At 41.9% G+C, this 19,982-nt stretch overlaps 1 protein-coding gene across 1 annotated transcript in view; it reads right to left on the minus strand.

Moving 5' to 3' along the window:
- The window catches only part of NIBAN1 (niban apoptosis regulator 1), a 159,982-nt gene that overhangs the window by 60,640 nt on the left and 79,360 nt on the right, over window positions 1–19,982 (minus strand). Inside the window, exon 5 of the mRNA XM_059147127.1 lies at window positions 19,273–19,440. Coding sequence (XP_059003110.1) covers window positions 19,273–19,440 — 168 coding nt within the window. The remainder of the gene's footprint in view (window positions 1–19,272; window positions 19,441–19,982) is intronic.

Consider the following 19,982-nt stretch of genomic DNA (forward strand, 5'->3'; position numbering starts at 1 on the left):
AATCCAACAAGCATAACAAAATGCTGATAGGGGGAAAAAAAAAAAAAGAAAAGTAAAAGGCTAAGTACTTAAAACATAAGGAGATGGTAATACACAAGTACCATGAATTTTCAATCCCACCCCTGCAACATACCCCACAAAATTATTCTCAGCTGTATTTTTGTACAAGCCAAGAAAATTGACTTTGGAGAGCATTTTCACAGTACACAATTTACCACAGAAAAACCCATCTGGGTTAAGGCACAACTTCATGTTGAAAAACAGAGAAAAGATTTAACTTCTGCATCTCATTTGCCACCTTAATTTCAATAAATGTGCAGCAGCTCATTTCCCTCTCAGAGAGATATTACAAAGTGAAACATGCTGGTGTCAAGTTCAGTAAGAAGCGACTCATCTGAGCTCCTGCGGACTTGAATAAGGAATTGGATTAGATTTTCCTTATAGCAGCTAGTCAAATAATGAATGAACAATTGGTGCTAAATAAGTGCTTGCCAACTGAGAAGCTGCATGATACAGTGAGTTAGATGGAGTCACACTGCCTGGGTTTAAAGTTTTTTATTAATCACCAGCTGTCTTCCCAGCCAGAATCCTCATCTATAAAATGAAGATGATAATAATAGTAGTGTCTGGATTGCTATGAGGATTAAATGAGTTAATACTGTGCTTTTGCATGTTTGGTCACCAGACCAGGAATATCAGCATCAGCATCACCAGAGAACATGGTAAAAATACAAATTCTTAGAACCGAGCTCAGACTTACTGATTCAGAAACTTTGGCGATGGAGCCCAGTAATCTGTGTTTTAATGGGCTTTCCAGGGGATTCTGACACCCATGGGAAGTTGAAGAATCACTGAGTTAATCCCTGTAAACTGAATAGCACACGTCCTTTTGCTCCTACACTCATGGGGGCACCCAGGGAGCCCTCGCTGACTGTTAACTATTCTTACTGATCTATACAGTGCTTCAAGGCAGCAGTTAGGTAACTCAAGTTTGTTGTTGTTTTAAATATTTTATTTATTTATTTGACAGAGAGAGATCACAAGTAGGCAGAGCAGCAAGTGGGGAATGGGGAAGCAGGCTCCACAGTGAGCAGAGAGCCCGATGTGGGGCTCGATCCCATGACCTGAGCCGAAGGCAGAGGCTTAACCCACTGAGCCACCCAGGTGCCCCTAGGTAACTCAAGTTTTGACAACACAGGGTTCCTACCCTCATCAAGCACAGCCTCCAAGATAGCTGAGGGAAAGGACTAAATGGCTTTTAGAGGTAGTGTTTGTCTCTGGGATTTTAGAGCCATCTCTCATTTAGAGGTAGAAGATAATAATGGGATTCAGAACACACTACCCCTAAATATGACACCGTGGCATATTGAATCTTTAAGCTGAAGTAGTTTGAGAAAATGACAGAAACTGGAAGATCTCCCTGACCTTCTCCCACTCTAACCTCCTCATGTGAGAGGTGCCCTCGCTCGACCTGGAGGAAAGGAGCATCCTTACCTCCAAGCCAGAGGGACACCAAGAAGAATCTGAAAACAGGCCTTGCTGAGCTTCCCTCACTTTACTACCTTTAGCTCGTAGTTCTAGGTCTATCAGGTCTTTCCACAGGTTGCCATTCTTTATCAAACCTAGCATTAGGGGCGCCTGGATGGCTCAGTGGGTTAAGCCTCTGCCTTCAGCTCAGATCATGATCTCGGGGTCCTGGGATCAAGCCCCGCATCGGGCTCTCTGCTCCAGCAGAGAGCCTGCTTCCTCTCTCTCTGCCTAACTCTCTGCCTAGTTGTGATCTCTCTCTCTGTCAAATAAAGAAATAAAATATTAAAAAAAAAAAACAAAAACCTAGCATTAAAAACACTCAGGTGAAATTGTTTCTTTAAGTCTTCATCCCATTATAGATTCTGCCATGTGTTTTAGACATACTTGTATACTTTTATCCTGTTAATCTGTCTTTGTCAGTCCAATTTTCAGACGGAGCAGGGACCCTAAGAGGGTTGAGGAAATTTTTTCCTCCCCTACAGTAGTCAGAAGGTGAGGACACAGGCATAAGGGGAGAGATATTTCATCTTATTAGAGGAGATCATCTCCACACTTATACTCAAGGTGCAGCTTGCCAGAGTGAGCTCTTACGTACAATTAGATAACGTAATAAGAAAGATAAAAGGCTCACACTAGAAATGCAAAACTCAGTAAGTAAATAAACTATTTCTCACTTGTACTTGCTATTAGATTTAAGATCATTTTCAAGAAGGAAGTTGTGGTATCCTAGCTACAATATTATAAATGGTTTGATTTTATCATAAGACTGCTAAGGACATTGTGGCCATGCACTACTTTTAAACAGTTCTATTGAATACCACTTCAAACAACAATTTTGTATTATAAAAATCCTAACTCTCTACCAAGAATGTAACTTAAGAAAAAAATAAAGATTAAGTTGCTTAAAGAAAAACTTACATTTGAGAGGAAGATCCCAGGCAGCCACCATCCTCAAACTTTGAAGGGATGCTGCTCTAAAATATAGATTTCTGGTTTTCCTTTCTCAGAAATTGTAATTTAGTTAGTCTGTGGTAAAGCCAGGGAATCTGATGTTTTAACACCTCCTCACCCCACCTCATTCAGAGCAAGTGGCTGACAGATCACACTTTGAAAAATATTGCTGGGGCACCTGGATGGTTCAGTCAGTTGAACATCCCACTCTTGGTTTTGGTGCAGGTCATGATCTCAGGGTTGTGAGATCAACCCCCACGTGGAGCCTGGTGTCTCAATGAGCCTTCTGCCAAGCTCCACGTTGGGCCTGGCATTGAGCCCTGCGTCTGGCTTTGCACTCAGCACAGAAGTCTGCTTCTCCCACTCCCTTTCCCTCTGTTCCTCTCTCTGCTCCCACTCTCTCTCTCTCAAATAAATAAAACATTGAAAAATATTGTTAAAATTTTTGTCTATGGATAACCTTAAATGAATAAGAGCATCTGGTTAAACAAAGTTTTCAGAGAGCTGAGGCTGAATCCTTTAATAATATATATAGGAAAGGTTTGAATGGTATTTAATGAAACACTTTCTAAAATGTAGTCTGCATTTCTCTATCGTCTTACGCATCACACAGTGTAGAATTTAACCTTGGTGACTGAGATTTCTTTATTACTACCATTATGGCTGGTATGGGCTATAGTTGCAGAGTGCATTCGATACAGAGTTGACGGAAACACTGGTTCCGAACGTGGCCCTGGAACTTGAAAATTTCCTGAAGATCAGCTTTAGCTTCTGAGTCTTTTCCCTGAGGGCAAGGTGGCCTATGTGCAGCGGCCAGACCTCAAAGGCAATGCAACAGGGTTGCAAAATGGACATGTGTTTAAAAGACGGAAGCAGCCTTGGTAAAACTATTAGGGACACCTTATCAACACCACCTAAATTTTATCTGTGGGTGTCCAGCACTATGGTAGGCTCTATACTTTAACCAGTCTTCTCCATGAGGAAAAAAAAAATACGCTGTATAAATTACACTGTGAAAAATATTTTTAATTTTTAAAAGATTTTTATTTATTTATTTATTTGCCAGGGAGAAAGAGAGAGCATAAGCAGGGGAGTAGGCAGAGGGAGAAGCAGGCTCCACGCTGAGCCAGGAGCCCAATGTGGGACTTGATCCCAGGACCCTGGGAACATGACCTGAGCCGAAGGCAGATGCTTAACTGACTGAGCTACCCAGGTGTCCCTTACACTGTGAATAACATTTTTAAATGTCTTGATAAGCTGGCGGGAAAATGGAAATAAGGTCCTTGTGGATGTAGCTAGTTAAGATGAGGTCATTCTGGAAGCTTGACCTTGACCTTGGTTAGCTTGAGCTCCTAACCCAATGTGACTGGCGTCCTTATTAAGGGGGAAATTTGGACATAGGCATGCCCAGAGGAACAATGCTATGTGAAGATGAAGGCAGAGATAGGAGTGATGTTTCTGTAAGGCAAGGGGAGACGCCTGGAACAGACACTTCTCTCACAGCCTGTAGCAGGAGCCAACCCTGTCAACACCTTCCTGCTTCTAGAAATGTGAGACAAAAAATTTATGGTGCTTAAGGCACCCAGTCAGTGGTAATTTGTTACAGCAGCCCTAGCAAACTAATACAAAACCCCAAAACATAAGCCAAGCCATGAAGCTAGCTTTCACTTTAGAAAAGTGAAGGCATCACAGACCCAATGCCTTTACCACCCTAAGCTGGTGACCTCCCACTACCCTTTACATAGTCTCCCAGGAGGCTGAGTACCAGAATCAAAGTCCCAATGCATATAAGGTGCTAAGTTAAAGTGTAGAAACCACCCATATATAAATGGCTTCAGACCATTACAGAAGAACATTGCTCATCTCAAATCTTGGCACTGAGTAAAGGAGATAAACACGTCTCTTGAGAAATCATATGCACAAGCATGTTCCCACATTTATGGCCTAAATGCACATGAACCAAGTGGCGCAGATATCTGGCAGTGCCCTCTAGCATCTGGTAAGAAGAAACACAAATCCTCTCTGCAGGAGTTCACCTTCAACGGGCCTCAACGAAATATGAGCTTATATGAAAAATCACAAAGTACACCAGTTAATAAGGTACCATGAACGAGGACAAGCAGAAATAAGAAATAGCCGAATACAACCCATAAAGATCTCAGATATTGGAATCCGCTACACAGAATATAAAATATAGTCAGTTTAACATGTTTTTAAAATAGAAGAAGGAATTGACAATGCAAATAAAGAGTAAGAGATGATTTCAAAGGACTATTCAAATTAGAAAAGCAACAGAAATATGGGGCGCCTGGGTGGCTCAGTGGGTTAAAGCCCTGCCTTTGGCTCAGGTCATGATCCCAGTGTTCTGGGATTACACCTCGCATCAGACTCTCTGCTCAGCAGGGAGCCTGCTTCCTCCTCCTCTGCCTCTCTGCCTACTTGTGATCTCTGTCAAATAAATAAATAAAATCTTAAAAAAAAAAAAAAAGAACAGAAATAATCACCAGAAATGAACAAAATTGACAATTAAAAGTAAAATTCAGTGAGTTTTACCAGAGATTAAATACAGCTGAGATGAGAGATCAATAGAAACTGTTCAGGAAGAAGCAGGAAAGAAAAGAAAAGAAAAATATAAAAGGTTAAGGGATGAAGAAGATAGAATAAGAATATATAATATGTATCTAATCAGATTTACCAAAGGAGAGGACACAGAATGAGGGAAAAAAAGAGATAATGGTGAGAATTTTCTAAAATTGATTAAATAATAACCTACAGATTCAGGAAAACCAACAAGTCTCAAGAATTCTAAATAAATAGGAACTCCACAGCTTTGACACATTTTTGTGAAACTGGACAATACCAGAGACAAAGAAAATATGTGGGTTTTTCTTTTAAGTGAGAAATACATCAAATACCTTTCAAAAGAACAAGAAATCCCTCATCTTTGGTGAGGAAAGCTAAAATATAGTGGAATAAAATAGTCAATGTGGTGGTAGAAAATGACCGTCACCTCAGAATTTCATATGTGGTGAATTATTTTTTGTGAACAAGGATGAGATAAAGACATTTTCTGATAAACAAAAACTGGAAATTCTACAGGATACAGCTCAGGAAGAAAGAAAAGGCTCCCAGATGGAAGGTCTGAGATGCAAAGAAGGTGTAAAGATGCGGTAAACATTAAAACTGTATAAAACAGCCATAAGAGTACCTCAGAGGGTTAACAGAAAAAGATACCATTAAAATTCAAGTCAATGAGAGCTGATACGTAGTGGTGGTGGAGAAATGTTATAGGAGTTAGTGTTCTAAGTTATCTTTATTTGACACAAAGTGAAGGATGTTGGGGCGCCTGGGTGGTTCAGTGGGTTAAAGTCTCTGCCTTTGGCTCAGGTCATGATCCCAGGGTCATGGGATCGAGCCCCGCATCGGGCTCTCTGCTCAGCAGGGAGCCTGTTTTCCTCTCTCTCTGCCTACTGTGATCTCTCTCTCTGTCAAATAAATAAAATCTTAAAAAAAAAAAAAGAAAGTGAAGGATGTTGATTAATTCTTGAGAAGTTATACAGGCAAACAAGACAGAAACAGGATATACACATTTCTAGTGCACAGTGGTAATAATCAATCTGGAAGAAGGCAAGAATGTAGAGAAAACAAAACAGAAAAAAAAAAGGTGGAATATACAGAAAACACAAAATATGAGAGGCTTAAAACAAAAATGCCTACTTTTTTAAAAATAAAAAAGGACATGTCAGCAAACTAAATCCTCCATTTAAAAGATTGTCAGATGTTTTTATTAAATGGATAGTCTGTACAAGCCCTCAAAAAAGAAAATTAGTGTTGCTCCATTAAAATCACACAAAATAGACTTGAAGGCAAATAGCGTTCATAGAGATAAAACGGGTCATTCCATAATGATAAACGATTCAATTCACGGGAAGATAAAACAATTTTAAATAAGTATCCATCTAGTAACATGGATATGTTATAAAATACTAACAAAATATAATTCAACAATTAATAGAAATGAAAAAAGTCTACCATCATAGTGGCAGATTTTTAACAGATCCCTCTTTGGTAAGGGATAAATTTAGCATAGTAAGAAACAATCAATCAGTAGACACAAAACAGACTGGAATGACACAAAGACACACTTAATAGACACATACATATACAAGTACCCAAGGAGCTTTTAGGCTGCCAGTCCTCTCCCCAGGAAGACCCCATACAGGGCCATAAAGCAAGGTGCAACACATTTTAAACGATATCCTACAGAACAAGTTTTTTTTGTCTACAATGCAGTTAAGCTAGAAACACAGTTCTAAATAACTTATAAGTTTAAAAAAAGACTGGAAATTAGAAAATATTTAAGTCTGATAATGAAAATTACTGCAAAAATAATAATGAAAAATACTATCCATCCAAATTTGTGGGATTAAGCTAAAACAATCTGTAGAGGGAAATTTAAAGCATTAATGTCTGGGGCATCTGGGTGGCTCAGTTGGTTAAGCGACTGCCTTCGGCTCAGGTCATGATCTTGGGGTCCTGGGATCGAGTCTCACATCAGGTTCCTTACTCGGCAGGGAGCCTGCTTCTCCCTTGCGTGCCGCTCCCCCTGCTTGTGCTCTCTCTCTCTCTCCCTGACAAATAAATAAAATCATTTAAAAAATAAAGCAGTTATGCTTATATTAGATGAGAAGAAAGGATGATGATTAGTGAGTAATATACTTTTTCTATTGCTATGGTAACAAATTATTTCCAAAAGCCAATGACTTACAACCATGGTACATATTTATCCTTTCTCATAGTTTTTTGTGGGTCAGGAACTCGAAAGCCCTATGGCTGGGTGCTTCTGGCTTGACGTGTTTCATGAGGGTTGCAGTCATATCATTTGCCAAAACTACAATCATCTGAAGGCTTGACTACAACAGAAGCATCCATGTGGTTGGTATGTTGGGGTTGGCATGTTGGTGTTGGCTGTTGGCAAGAAACCTCAGTTTCTCTCCTCATGGTCCCCACAAAGGGCTGCTGTGTGTTCCCACTAGATGGTGTCTAGCTCCTCCCAAGTGAGTGATCCAAAAGAGAAAAAGCCAGGCAGAAACTATTCTTTTTGTGTCCTATTCTTGAAACTCAACATATTACTTCTGCCACCCTCTATTTGTACGAAGTGAGTCACCAAATCTGGACCATATTTAAAAGAAGGAAAATTGGGTATCATTTTTTTGAAGGAAAAAGTGTCAAAGAATTTGCAAAGATTTTTTAAAAATCACAATAAGCTAAGTATCCACTAAATAGATGAGGGAGAAGAAAAAACAAACCAGCAAAATAAGGCCTGAGGAAACAGAATTAAGGCAATTAAAAAGATAACATCAGAAATTCACATAATAGAAAACAAATACACAATAGTCTGCCAAATCCAAGTTTGGTTTTTTGAAAAAGTTGACAACATGGACAAACTTCCAGTGAAACTGACCAAGGAAAAAAAAAGAGAGGAGATACAGAATAAGAGTATTAGAAACAAAAAAGGAACAAATACATACCCCACAGAGAATATAGGGGGAATCATGAATATATTCTTTTTTTTTTTTTTAAGATTTTATTTGTTCATTTGACAGAGAGAGAGAGATCACAAGTACACAGAGAGGCAGGCAGAGAGGCAGGCAGAGAGAGAGGGGGAAGCAGACTCCCCGCTGAGCAGAGAGCCCGATGCGGGCCCTCGATCCCAGGACCCTGAGATCATGACCTGAGCCAAAGGTAGAGGCTTAACCCACTGAGCAACCCGGGTGCCCCTCATGAATATATTCTTAATAAGAGAATATTATGTATAACTGTATGCCACAAAATTTTAGAACATAAATGAAATGGATAAAAACTAAATAATCCTGTAACAGTTTAAAAATCTAAGTCAGTAATTTGGGGCTCCTGGGTGGTTCAGAGGGTTAAGCCTCTTGCCTTCAGCTCAGGTCATGATCTCAGGGTCCTGGGATCAAGCCCCACATCGGGCTCTCTACTCAGTGGAGAGCCTGCTTCCCCTTTCTCTCTGCCTGCCTCTCTGCCTACTTGTGATCTCTCTCTCTCTGTGTCAAATAAATAAATAAAATATTTTTTTAAATAAACAAATAAAAATCTAAGTCAGTAATTTAAAACTCACCCTCAAAACGAGTAATATGTGTTCATAGACAAACTCCATCAAATATCCAAAATACAAATAGTTCCAGTGTTACATAAACTATTCCACATTATAGTAAAGGAAAAAGAGGAGGGGGCGGACACTCCATCGTAATTCATTTTATGAGATGAGAACAACCTTGATGGCAAAACCTAAAAATGTCATTGCAAAATTACAAGCCAAATGAACTCAACATGGATGTGAATATTCCCTGAGATATTAGCAAACCAAATCAGAGTTACATTTCTTTAAACCAGCAACAAACAGAAAGTGTTCACAGCAGCACTGTCTGGAAAAAATAATGGAAACAACTCAAATGCCTATCAATAGTAAAATGGATATTGGAAATCAGGGTCTATTAATATAATGGAATATATACTTTGCAATACAATGAATTTCAATGAAATACAGCCACAAGCAATAAAAGTGGTGAATCATTCGAGTAAAAGATTGAAAAGGGAGGTCATGAAAGAAGGCGTGTAATAGGATTACAGTTCCACAGGATGCAGAGTGATCAAACACTCGTGATAAAGCTATGAAGGAAAGTAAAGTACAAAATCTGGGTGGTGTTCTCTCAAAGGGAGAGGAAAGCAGTAGGATGAGGGAGGGACACATAAGAAATCACTTGGTGATAGTAACATTCTTAAAACTTCTACAGACTTCATAAGCATTCTTTTATAGCTACTCGGTCTTTAATCTTTAAAAACCCGAAACAACGAATGGAATGAACAACAGGCAGCCCCCGGCGTGGTTCTCTTACATCTTACACATTCTAGATTTGTTCACAGTGTGGGAGGGAGGACAGAGGCTGCCCATTCCAGGATAAGAGGTGAGACTTATTCCCAAGCCCTCCTGAATGGTGATTTTTTTTAAAAGAAACCTAGGAATATGTGTCCAATAGAGTTCTTTCATAACACTGACTACACAATCACATATTAAAGCAGCCATCTCACTTATTGTATCATTTCATACCATAGTCTATCCACAACTAAAAAAAGAAACACACAAACAAAAACCATGAAAGTTTGTTAAGCTGTCGTCAAAGTCGGTCATAATAACATCAAAAACTTTCCAGTAATTTTGGAATTTACCCAATCAAAACAACACAGACAAAAACTTGGCTTGAATTGATTTCAACTCTCTGCTTGTTTAATCTTTTTTATTATTGTGCCAAGTTGTCACCATTAACTACCACAAGAACGTAACTTTTAGACCTCTATCCCTAAATAACTACTTGGTTCACTGGAAGTAGGAAGGGGGTGGGGGCAGGGATCAGTGGTTTCACTGAAGTGATAACATGTGCTAAACAGGCCCAAAAGAAGGATCCAACAGTAGTTTCATGGCCTCATAGCTTTAGGCAACAAGTGAATGGAAGACTACATTTGTAAGTACTCTGTGGTGATAAAGGCTGAATGACTGAGAGAAAACTATTGATTCTAGTCTCTGACGTAGACCCGTTCTTTCAGTATCAACTCTTAGACTGTTTTGAGTATTGAGTAATTTAATCATTTACTAATTTTATTTAATTAATCATTATATTAATTATTAAAATTATCATTAAAATTAAATTTAATTATTTAATTTATACTTGAGTAAGTATATATAATATGAATAAAACCTGTTTAGATCTATTACTTTGGCTCTTCACTTCAGCTTTATTCAGGTATAACTCACATAAAAAGTTATAAAACAGGGGTGCCTGGGTGGCTCAGTGGGTTAAAGCCTCTGCCTTCAGCTCAGGTCATGATCCCAGGGTCCTGGGATCGAGCCCTGCGTCGGGCTCTCTGCTCAGTGGGAAGCTGGCTTCCCTCTCACCTCTCTACCTGCCTCTCTGCCTACTTGTGATCTCTGTCTGTCAAATAAATAAATCAAATCTTTAAAAAAAAATTATAAGACATGTAAAACGTACATCTTGGTGATCATATATTTATAATGAAATCATATATAAGTAATGACTACATATACAATGAAAAGATTCGCCCATCTAGTTAATTAACACATCTCTCACTTCATGTATTTTTCTTTGGTAGGCAGGGGTAGATTAGAACACTTAAAATTCTACTTGTTTTAGTAAATTTCAATGATACAATACAGTGCTGTCAACAATAGTCACCATGTTTTACATTAGATCTTCAGACCTTCTTCATCCAACAGCTGAAAGTCTGTACACTTTTACCAACCTCTCCCTATTTCCCTGGTCCCCAGTCCTAGCAACTACTCTTCTGCTCTGTTTCTGTGAGTTTGACCTCCCCCCCACCCTGATTTCACATGTAAGTGATGCCATGTGGTATTTGTCTTTCTCTGTCTGGCTAATTTTAGATCTATTATTTTTAGACTATTCCATTGCAAGTCCTCACAAACAGCATAATTTTCCTTTACAAATCGGTTTTTATTTCAACTGTATATAAACCATATGCAGCTTTCATTTTACCATACACAAAATTTAACCAGTAAACAAGTTACATTACCAAATATATTAACTTCAGAACGTAGCTAGACTAAAAGATATAGTCAGTTTTAGCAGGTGGGCAAAATGCCAAGCTAAATTCAAGATAGTGGAGCTTATCAAGAAACCAGACATAATCCAGGTCTCAGATGACCTTCAGTGAACAGCACTGAGTTTGCTTCACTTTGGGTCATGCAAATGTATCACAAAGGTCGTCTGATTTAATAGTATTATGTTTTCAGTGACCAAGAGATGAGTCTTCTAAAAAGCAATGCTGACAGACAACAAATTACAAGGACTAGGTATCAAGACAACTAGTCCTCTACTGCTAACCAGCTATGACCTTGGGCATGCAAGTTACTATTTGAGCCTTTATCATGAATGAACCCTGAGAGGTTGGAATAGTCCACCAATAGTCCCTTCCAAAGTTAACTTTTTATGAACAGTAAGCAAAGATCAGAAAGGGGGAAGAGATAAATCCTTAAGAGAAAATGGCATATTCACAAAGGGACAGAGAGAAACATTTACAACTTGTAGAGCATTAACTGTGTGAGGCAAAGAGCACACACTAAAAATCAAGGAGAACGTAGTCTCCAAGAAGACAGAATTTTGTAAAGAATTTTGTCTGGGACAGTCCTATAAAAACTGGAAACTGGTATCTCGTCACTGATTAAACAAAAATTTGGCAAGCATTTTTCTTTACCGTGCATGGAGGTTTCCGTGCATTGCAACAAAGTTACATTGCAGAATGCCTTTTAGAAGTAAAAGCATGCCAAGAGATGTTTATAAAAACTGTACTTTTGGGCGCCTGGGTGGCTCAGTGGGTTAAGCCGCTGCCTTCGGCTCAGGTCATGATCTCAGGGTCCTGGGATCGAGTCCCGCATCGGGCTCTCTGCTCCGCAGGGAGCCTGCTTCCCTCTCTCTCTCTCTGTCTGCCTCTCCATCTACTTGTGATTTCTCTGTCAAATAAATAAATAAAATCTTTAAAAAAAATAAAAAAAATAAAAAAAAAACTGTACTTTTATTTATGTATGTCTAGTGGAACATTCTTTTGTAATAAAGCATCCAAAAGAGCCCAAGCATAGTTAGAATTTTCTGACTCATAGACCGGTGTGTCTATAAATATAAGCACGTGCCACAAATTCATAAGTCTGTGTTTCAGTTATAATAACATAAAACACATTGTATATTTCCAGTTAAACTGGATTGATCCTCACATCAGAACACTGAGTCCCTCAAGGCATGAATGTGTTTCACAGGTGATGATGGGCAGAGGGGATACGGCTCCAAGTAAAAGGTAGTAAAAACAGGTCTGAGATCTACCGGTGAGCACCAGAGAACATAACACATCACATTCAAAGAAACACACACCAAAGAAGGCTTGTTGTGGCTGCTTGAATCAGAAGATCCTTTTCAGTTTTAAAATTCAGTTTAATTTGGCAGCATTTATTGAACACCTAAAATGTGTAAGTGTCAAAACCAAATCTAGTGAAGGCGTTTGATTTGACATGGGATTTCTGGGAGAAGAGCTCCAAGCAGGCAGCCCTGACAGCAGCCGATTCTAAAATGTAATCACTGTGACAGCTTCACATTCAGCCTGACTCACTCCATCATGGGCGCCCTTGGATGCCATCACTGTCGTAAGTGACTGAGCAGCCCAGCTCAAAACGGAGGTCTGCAGAGCGCTTTTACATAATTTTCTTTTTCTCTCCAGCATCCTCTGGGCTCTCCTTTTATTCTGTGTTTTTGACCCAGGTGTCCTCATGCCTCCCAGATATTCTACTGTCCCCTCTTCCTAGTGTTCGTGATGATGGGGATACAGCGTTTACTCAGTGGCGGTCCTGGCTGTCCTTCAGGCTAGCACAGGACCGTCCAACACAACGTGGCGGCGCTCCACATTCTTCCCAGAATCACGTGCATCCAGCGGTGGCCGTCTTCTGGCAACTGACACTTTTGTTCTTCAAACCCTTTAGGCTCTGTACTGTCTCCTTACTCATTCATGCCAGTGTGTTTATGAAGTAGGCCAGGCCACACTTAAACAATCATCGTCTCTCAAACTGCACTTCCAATTCTGAAATCAGCTTTCCTTTAGCAGTAAGTTGTGAATTCACGAAGGTCCTTGAGCCATTTTATGAAACACAAGATACTTGTCTGAGCACTACAGGGGGACACAAAGGGTAATGTACGATTTCCCCTGAGGCACTTGAAATAAAGGAAGAGAAATAGGACGGGTTAGACATGAAAATGAAGAATGTAAAGCAGACTGTGGAGAGTTTCCAATCAGCAGGACAGATAACTGGTGCTCGGGAAGTTAACCCCAGGGTCTTCTCGGGGGTCTTCTCGGCAGGGGTCCGATTGAAGCTGGTTCTTAAAGGAGCAAGAGAGAATGTGAGTAGGTGGAAGGGAGGACTGGCTGTCGGAGATGTATGCAAGCCAGAGGCGTCCCGTGACACTCCTCTCCAAAGAAGGCAGGAGGTGTAAGACTGCAAGATTGGGAGAAAGGAGGCTGGTGCTGGAGAACACAGCAAATCAGGCACAGCCAATCTCCTTGGAATGAGATGTTTCATCCTTGTGACAACAGCAATCGCCACTGAAGGATTTTAATAAAAAATTATGCTTACAGATGATTTATCTGTTACATGCAGAAGGAGGTGGCAGTAATTGGAAGAAATAACATCAACTAAAAGCCTCTGGGGGGCGCCTGGATGGCTCAGTGGGTTAAGCTGCTGCCTTCAGCTCCGGTCATGATCTCAGAGTCCTGGGATCGAGTCCCGCGTCGGGCTCTCTGCTCAGCAGAGAGCCTGCTTCCCTCTCCCTCTGCCTGCCTCTCCATCTACTTATGATTTCTCTCTGTCAAATAAATAAATAAAATATTAAAAAAAAAAAAAAAAGCCTCTGGGAATGTTTTTTATATGAGTCCTGGAGCGGGTTGGTAACAGCAAACTTGAAATAAAATACAGAAGAGACACTGGCAATTAAAGAGGTACCTGTACAGGGTGAGTCAGAGAGCCTAACAGTCACTGAATTTCACAAAGGTTTTATATCCCCGAGGAGCACATTGCCTGAAGGTTCAGTAGTAAAATCACAGATCCCTGTAGTGAGTGAGCAAGTCAGCACTTACCTAACATAAAAGCACCAACCCATTTTCCTTAAATGTTTACAGGTTTTATATACACACATCTTTAAGCTGCACCAACATACGTGTTCTGTGCTTTTTCACACATGAGTGTATTTGTAACTACCGAAGGATGGAGGATGGAGAGATTTACAGAGCCTTTACCTGGCCCCAGGCCCTTGGACAGCTGCTGGGAATGGGGATCCATAGAAAAAAAGACAATTTGCCTTTGAAGGGCTTGCAAATGACAGCCTTCCTACTAAGCCAGCCACAGCTTAATGACGGCCTCCAGGCTGCTCACTCCCCCCTTGGGTCTCCCCTCCAGAGGGTCCTCCCGTCTCCAGCCCTGGGATGCGTCTGTCTATGAGACTTCCTCCCTTGGATGTTCATGGACTTCTCCAACTCAACGTCTACGACACTGACCCCGTTGTCTTGGCACCTGCTCCTCAACACGCAAGGCTCCCAGCTCAGGCAATGGCAACAGCCGGGAATCCTCCGGCTACCTCACTCTCCACACTACCTAACCTGGAGTTCTGTTCATTCCACTTCCTGGACATCTCTTATCCAGCCACCTCTCACCATCTCCATTATCCACTCTCTGGTGCAGGCCCCCACCGCATGGTGCCTGCCATGCTTCCCAAGTGGCCTCCTGACATCCCAGCAAGAGACTCTCCCATCCCTGCCCACCGAGCAGCCAGTGTGACCTTTCTAAAACAAATACAGGACTGAGTCACTTATCTGCTTAAAACCTTTTAATAGTTTCCTGTCGCTGTTAGAATAAAGTGCAAATCCCTTAATATCCATTGCAAAGCCCTGTAGAGCCTGGATCCTGCCCGTCTCTCCATCCCCACTTGGCCCCTCTCTCCTCTCTGAGCACCTGCCACACAAAATTCTTTCAGTTTCCCTAATGGTCTAAAGCTCTGACTCTCTTCCTGGCCCCCACATATCCTACTTTTCCTTCCAGAAACCCTTGCTCCCCATCCTGCAAATTCCTATGCCAAGGAACGATTACCCTGAGCTGAAAAGACAGACTCCTGTCGATAACGATCACTATTCCATGTTCCCTATGTACAACTCTCTGTATTTGTTAAGAGTTTTAACTATCCTATCCCTGTAACTACAATGACCAGATTTTGCAAACTAAAATTCTAAAGAACAAGAATGAATTTTGGACAACAGGACTATCTTGAAATACCTTGGCATTATATAACTCCCATTTTACAGCACTGGACATTTAGAACCCTGGCCTTCCCTCACTGGGGACAAGGGATTGCTGTGTGATTCCAAAAGAACAGAGGACAGCAGTTGCTGCCGGCACATACCGTGTAATGGGCTTGACATTCAGTCCAGTGTTTTGGAGTAAGATGTTCTGCTAAAGAATAATTGTGGAATTTTTTTATGCCTGCCCAAAGAAGAGGTGCCAAAAATAAAACAAAGCCAACACACACACACACACACACACACACACACACACACACACCTTTATGGACCCTAGGAGTGTAAGTCATCTTTGAGGTGCCCAGAACCAGCAACCTCTCTTGAAGAAAGAAGGAGCAGAGAGCCCTCTACTTGCCTTAACCTGCCCTAGGACATAGTCTTATAATCCAAGACCAGAGTGCAATCAGGGCCTTTGTTGGGGTTAAATAGGAAACACAGGCCCCCAGTAAGGAGGCATAGAAGTGGTTCTAGATTCAGAATGAACGGACCAGCCTACCTGTACCTGTACCAATTTGAACCCAGAAGTTCTGGGCAAGTGGGCTGGGTTATGGCGAGATTTGAGCACAAAGAGAGGTCTCCTAGGAACCTCCAGTGACAGACATCCTTGGTGGAACTTACCACAAAGGCAAGGAAATGATCTTCCCTCAAAGATTCCTTGGGAGCCCTCATGTTAAGTAAAATATGCCAGAGAAAGACGAATACTGTATGATCTCACTTACATTTGGAATTTGAAAACAAAACAAAACAAAAAAAACCCCAAAAACCTAAAAACCTCCAAGTCACAGAAACAGGGATCAGATTGGTGACTGCCAGAAGCAGGAGGTGGGGAGCGGGGATGTAGGATGAAGGTGGTCAAAGGTATAAGCTTCCAGTCATAAAATAAATTCTGGGACGTCATGTACAACATGGTCACTATAGTTAACAATACTGTATTGCATATTTGCAAGTCACTAAGAGAATCAATCTTGAAGGTTCTCATCACGAGAAAAAAAATACCGTAATTCTGCCAGGTGATGGATAGTAACTAAACTTATTGTGGTGACCACTGTATTCTATATATACATACATCAAATTAGCATGTGACACAGCTTCAACTGATACAATTACATCTAAATAAACCTGAATAGACAAGAAGAGCCCCAAGGCCTTGCAAGCAGACACGATCCGCAGCGACCTGGCATCAGCTGCTGGAATATGCTGGTTCTCAACAGACGTGTAATGTGGCTTATATAAGCCCGCAACAGTGGACTGACCGTAATTTCACATCAGGTTCTAGACTCTTCTGGTAATTATGGAAAAAAATAATCATGGCTCGCTTATGGGTTTACTCAAGATCATACAATGAATACCGAGTAGAGGTAGAAACAGAAGTGAGACAGTGACGACTAGGAGTTGGGGGCAGATGTGGGGGTAGTGTATTGTGCAGTCAAAAACACAGAAAGAGGGGCACGTGAGTGGCTCAGTGGGTTAAAGCCTCTGCCTTCAGCTCAGGTCATGATCCCAGGGTTCTGGGATCAAGCCCCGCATCAGGCTCTCTGCTCAGTGGGGAGCCTACTTCCCTTCCTCTCTCTCTGCCTGCCTTTCTGCCTACTTGTGATCTCTGTCTTCAAATAAATAAACAAAATCTTAAAAACACACACACACACACACACACACACACACTCAGGAAGACAGGCAGGAAGGGAAGGACTAAGGCAGTCAAGGACTGTTCCTTACAATGTTTTGATGGTCTCTGGCTCTGCCTAGAGCTACTGGAAGTTATGCCATATCCCATCAAGTCGGCATAAAGCCACGGTGAGGAAAAGTGGCTTCTGGACAGAGGAATGTGACGGAAAATAAAGGCAAAATGACCAGACCTCATTATCTTGGTGCTTTTGATAACACTGGGGAGCAGAGTAAGATTTTGAATGGACTGAAATCTTCCATAAATGGAATCTGAATGCAGGCTACGTAACATCCAGAAATTACTCAGGGAATTTCCTATTATGTACATGGAAGGGGGAATGAAGCAAGTCCCATCTGGCTAGGCAGAGAACATTCTCCGCTTACGGAAACTTCATGGTTCTTGTGTTTAGTGCCAACAGCATGTTCATACTAGACCCAGGCCCTGCACACAGAAGTGTAAGTGTATTGAAAAGTGAGCTAGACGGAACAGACAATGCTGGACAATTCTTTTCTCTGGAACATCCAAACCACAAGGCAAGATATTAATAAGGGTATCGTTTTTAAAAGTCTCTGACGAGTTATGAGCCAATAGTATGACCCACGTTACTCAGAGCTGCGACAGCAAAATAGAGTGACGGTATATTTTCCGATTCGATTCCTATCAATACACAGGCTAAAATCAAGAACGGACCAACACACATCATTCTGCTCTTTGGGACTGACAACCTCAGGGAAACCTCAGAACTTTAAAGATACAATGACATTAGCCTTATGGGGGAAAAAAAGGCACTGGTGGGGAAGGTGACTCATCTCACACGTCACCTGATCCAAGAGGTCTCCTCTGACAAATCTAAAGTACTGAACTCCATTCTTTTTTTTTTTTAGATTTTTATTTATTTGACAGAGATCACAAGTGGCAGAGAGAGAGGAAGGGAAGCAGGCTCCCCGCTGAGCAGAGAGCCTGATACAGGACTCGATCTCAGGACCCTGAGGTCATGACCTGAGCCGAAGGCAGAGGCTTTAACCCACTGGGCCACCTAGGTGCCCCTGAACTCCATTCTTCACCACATAGTCGCTTTGAGTTACCCCGAGACAGTTTACGTTTGAGAACTATCAAGTTACCTTGTATTGTCCCTCATGCCTATTTGAATACAAACCCAGAGACAGGGATTTTGCCTGGTTCATTCCTCTGTTCTAACACCCACCAAGGCTGGCAAGGAGTAAGCCTTCAGTGATATCTAATGACTGCCTTTCCCAGCTGCCAAAGAACAAAGAGCTTAATCATCTGTAACTGGAAACTTTGTGGATTCCAGAAAAACCGGCATTCCCAACAATGCATCAAAACATCCCATATTGGGGCGCCTGGGGGGCTCAGTTGGTTAAGCCACTGCCTTCAACTCAGGTCACGATCCTGAAGTCCCGAGATCGAGTCCCACATCAGGCTCCTAGCTCTGCCAGGAGTCTGCTTCTCCTTCTGAACTTCTCCCCTCTCATGATCTCTCTCTCTCACTCTCTCTCTCAAATAAATAAAATCTTTTAAAAAATAAAATAAAATTCCATATTGCAATGAAAAGTCTTTTCCGTTATAGATGTGATGGTACTTAAGTCTGTACCTAGAGGCCAAGTGAAGCAACATCACTCCAGGTGTGGCCCGGGACCAGCAAGCTCTGCATCACTTGGGCAGCTTACTAGAAAAGCAAAACCGGGGCTCCACCAGAAAGCCAGTGAATTAGATACCCGAGGGGGAGCCCCCAAAAATCAGTATTCAAGAAGTTCTCCCCGTGATTGCAGGTACCATAAAGTTTTGCACAAGTTATTTAGAAATAAAAGTGAGGAGCAAAAAACAAGACATGCTGTAAGGACTAAATTCCCCAGGGACAGCTGTCTTGCTGTCATTTCAGTAAGAAACATGAAGAAAAAGGAAGTGGATGAATTATACTCAAAATTATATGCATGAGTGTGGCTCACGTGTGCCATGGGGTAATGCCCCACATTCTGTTTCATGGAGGCTTCCCAGACCTAAGTAAGCAACCAGCACAGTGACCGGGCTCCCAGGTACAGACTCCTGCTTCACGCGACTTCCCCTCCTTCCGGGGGGCAGCACTCTCTAGGAACTGTCCTTGAGGTGAATGACCAGGCCCCTGGGCCAAAGCACCCCGTGGGGGATGTGAGGGCACCGTATCTTACCATGATTCAGATGTCTGATGCAGTCACTGAGGACAGCGCTGAACTTCTTCTGGTCCGCGGCCTCGTGGAAGCAGAAGTAGCCGTGTCTGAGGAATGGCTGCCACAGGTACACCGGGAATTCCTTGGGCAAGACCACGAAGGGCTGGGCGTTGTCCTTCTCACTGGAGGCTAAGGCAATGTGGAAAACACAAAGACATGTTTTTTAAATTTTTATTTATTTATTTAACAGAGAGAGAGAGGAGAGTGCACATGTAGGTGGAGCTGTAGGCAGAAGCAGAACACCTTGCTGAACAGGGCCCTGGGATCATGACCTGAGCCAAAGGCAGATGCTTAACCATCTGAGCCACCCAGGCGCCCCAACACAAAGACATTCTAAAACGTGTGTCTTTTATTTAAAATACTTATTTCGGGTCCTGAAGGAAGCTCTTTGGGGCAGGCCGTGGGACAGAAAGGTGATATGAGATGTCTTCCCAAGATGGCGGGAGATGGCTGTTCAGGCTCTTCTCACTCCCTCCACAGGTAACTGTCTCATTCTAGACAGTGGCCTCATCCCCTCCCTGACAGGGACAGCCAAGGCCACCAGACATCGTCTTTCTCAACTTCCTCAAACAGAGTCTGGGTGTCCCCGCTGGCCCTCTTCAGGCTCACCGGCCTACACAGTCACTCACCTTCCAGTCCCCACAGGCTCCCCTTCCGCCAGCTGCCCTCTG

This window comes from Mustela lutreola, chromosome 14, assembly GCF_030435805.1.
Source record: "Mustela lutreola isolate mMusLut2 chromosome 14, mMusLut2.pri, whole genome shotgun sequence".
Classification (NCBI taxonomy): domain Eukaryota; kingdom Metazoa; phylum Chordata; class Mammalia; order Carnivora; family Mustelidae; genus Mustela; species Mustela lutreola.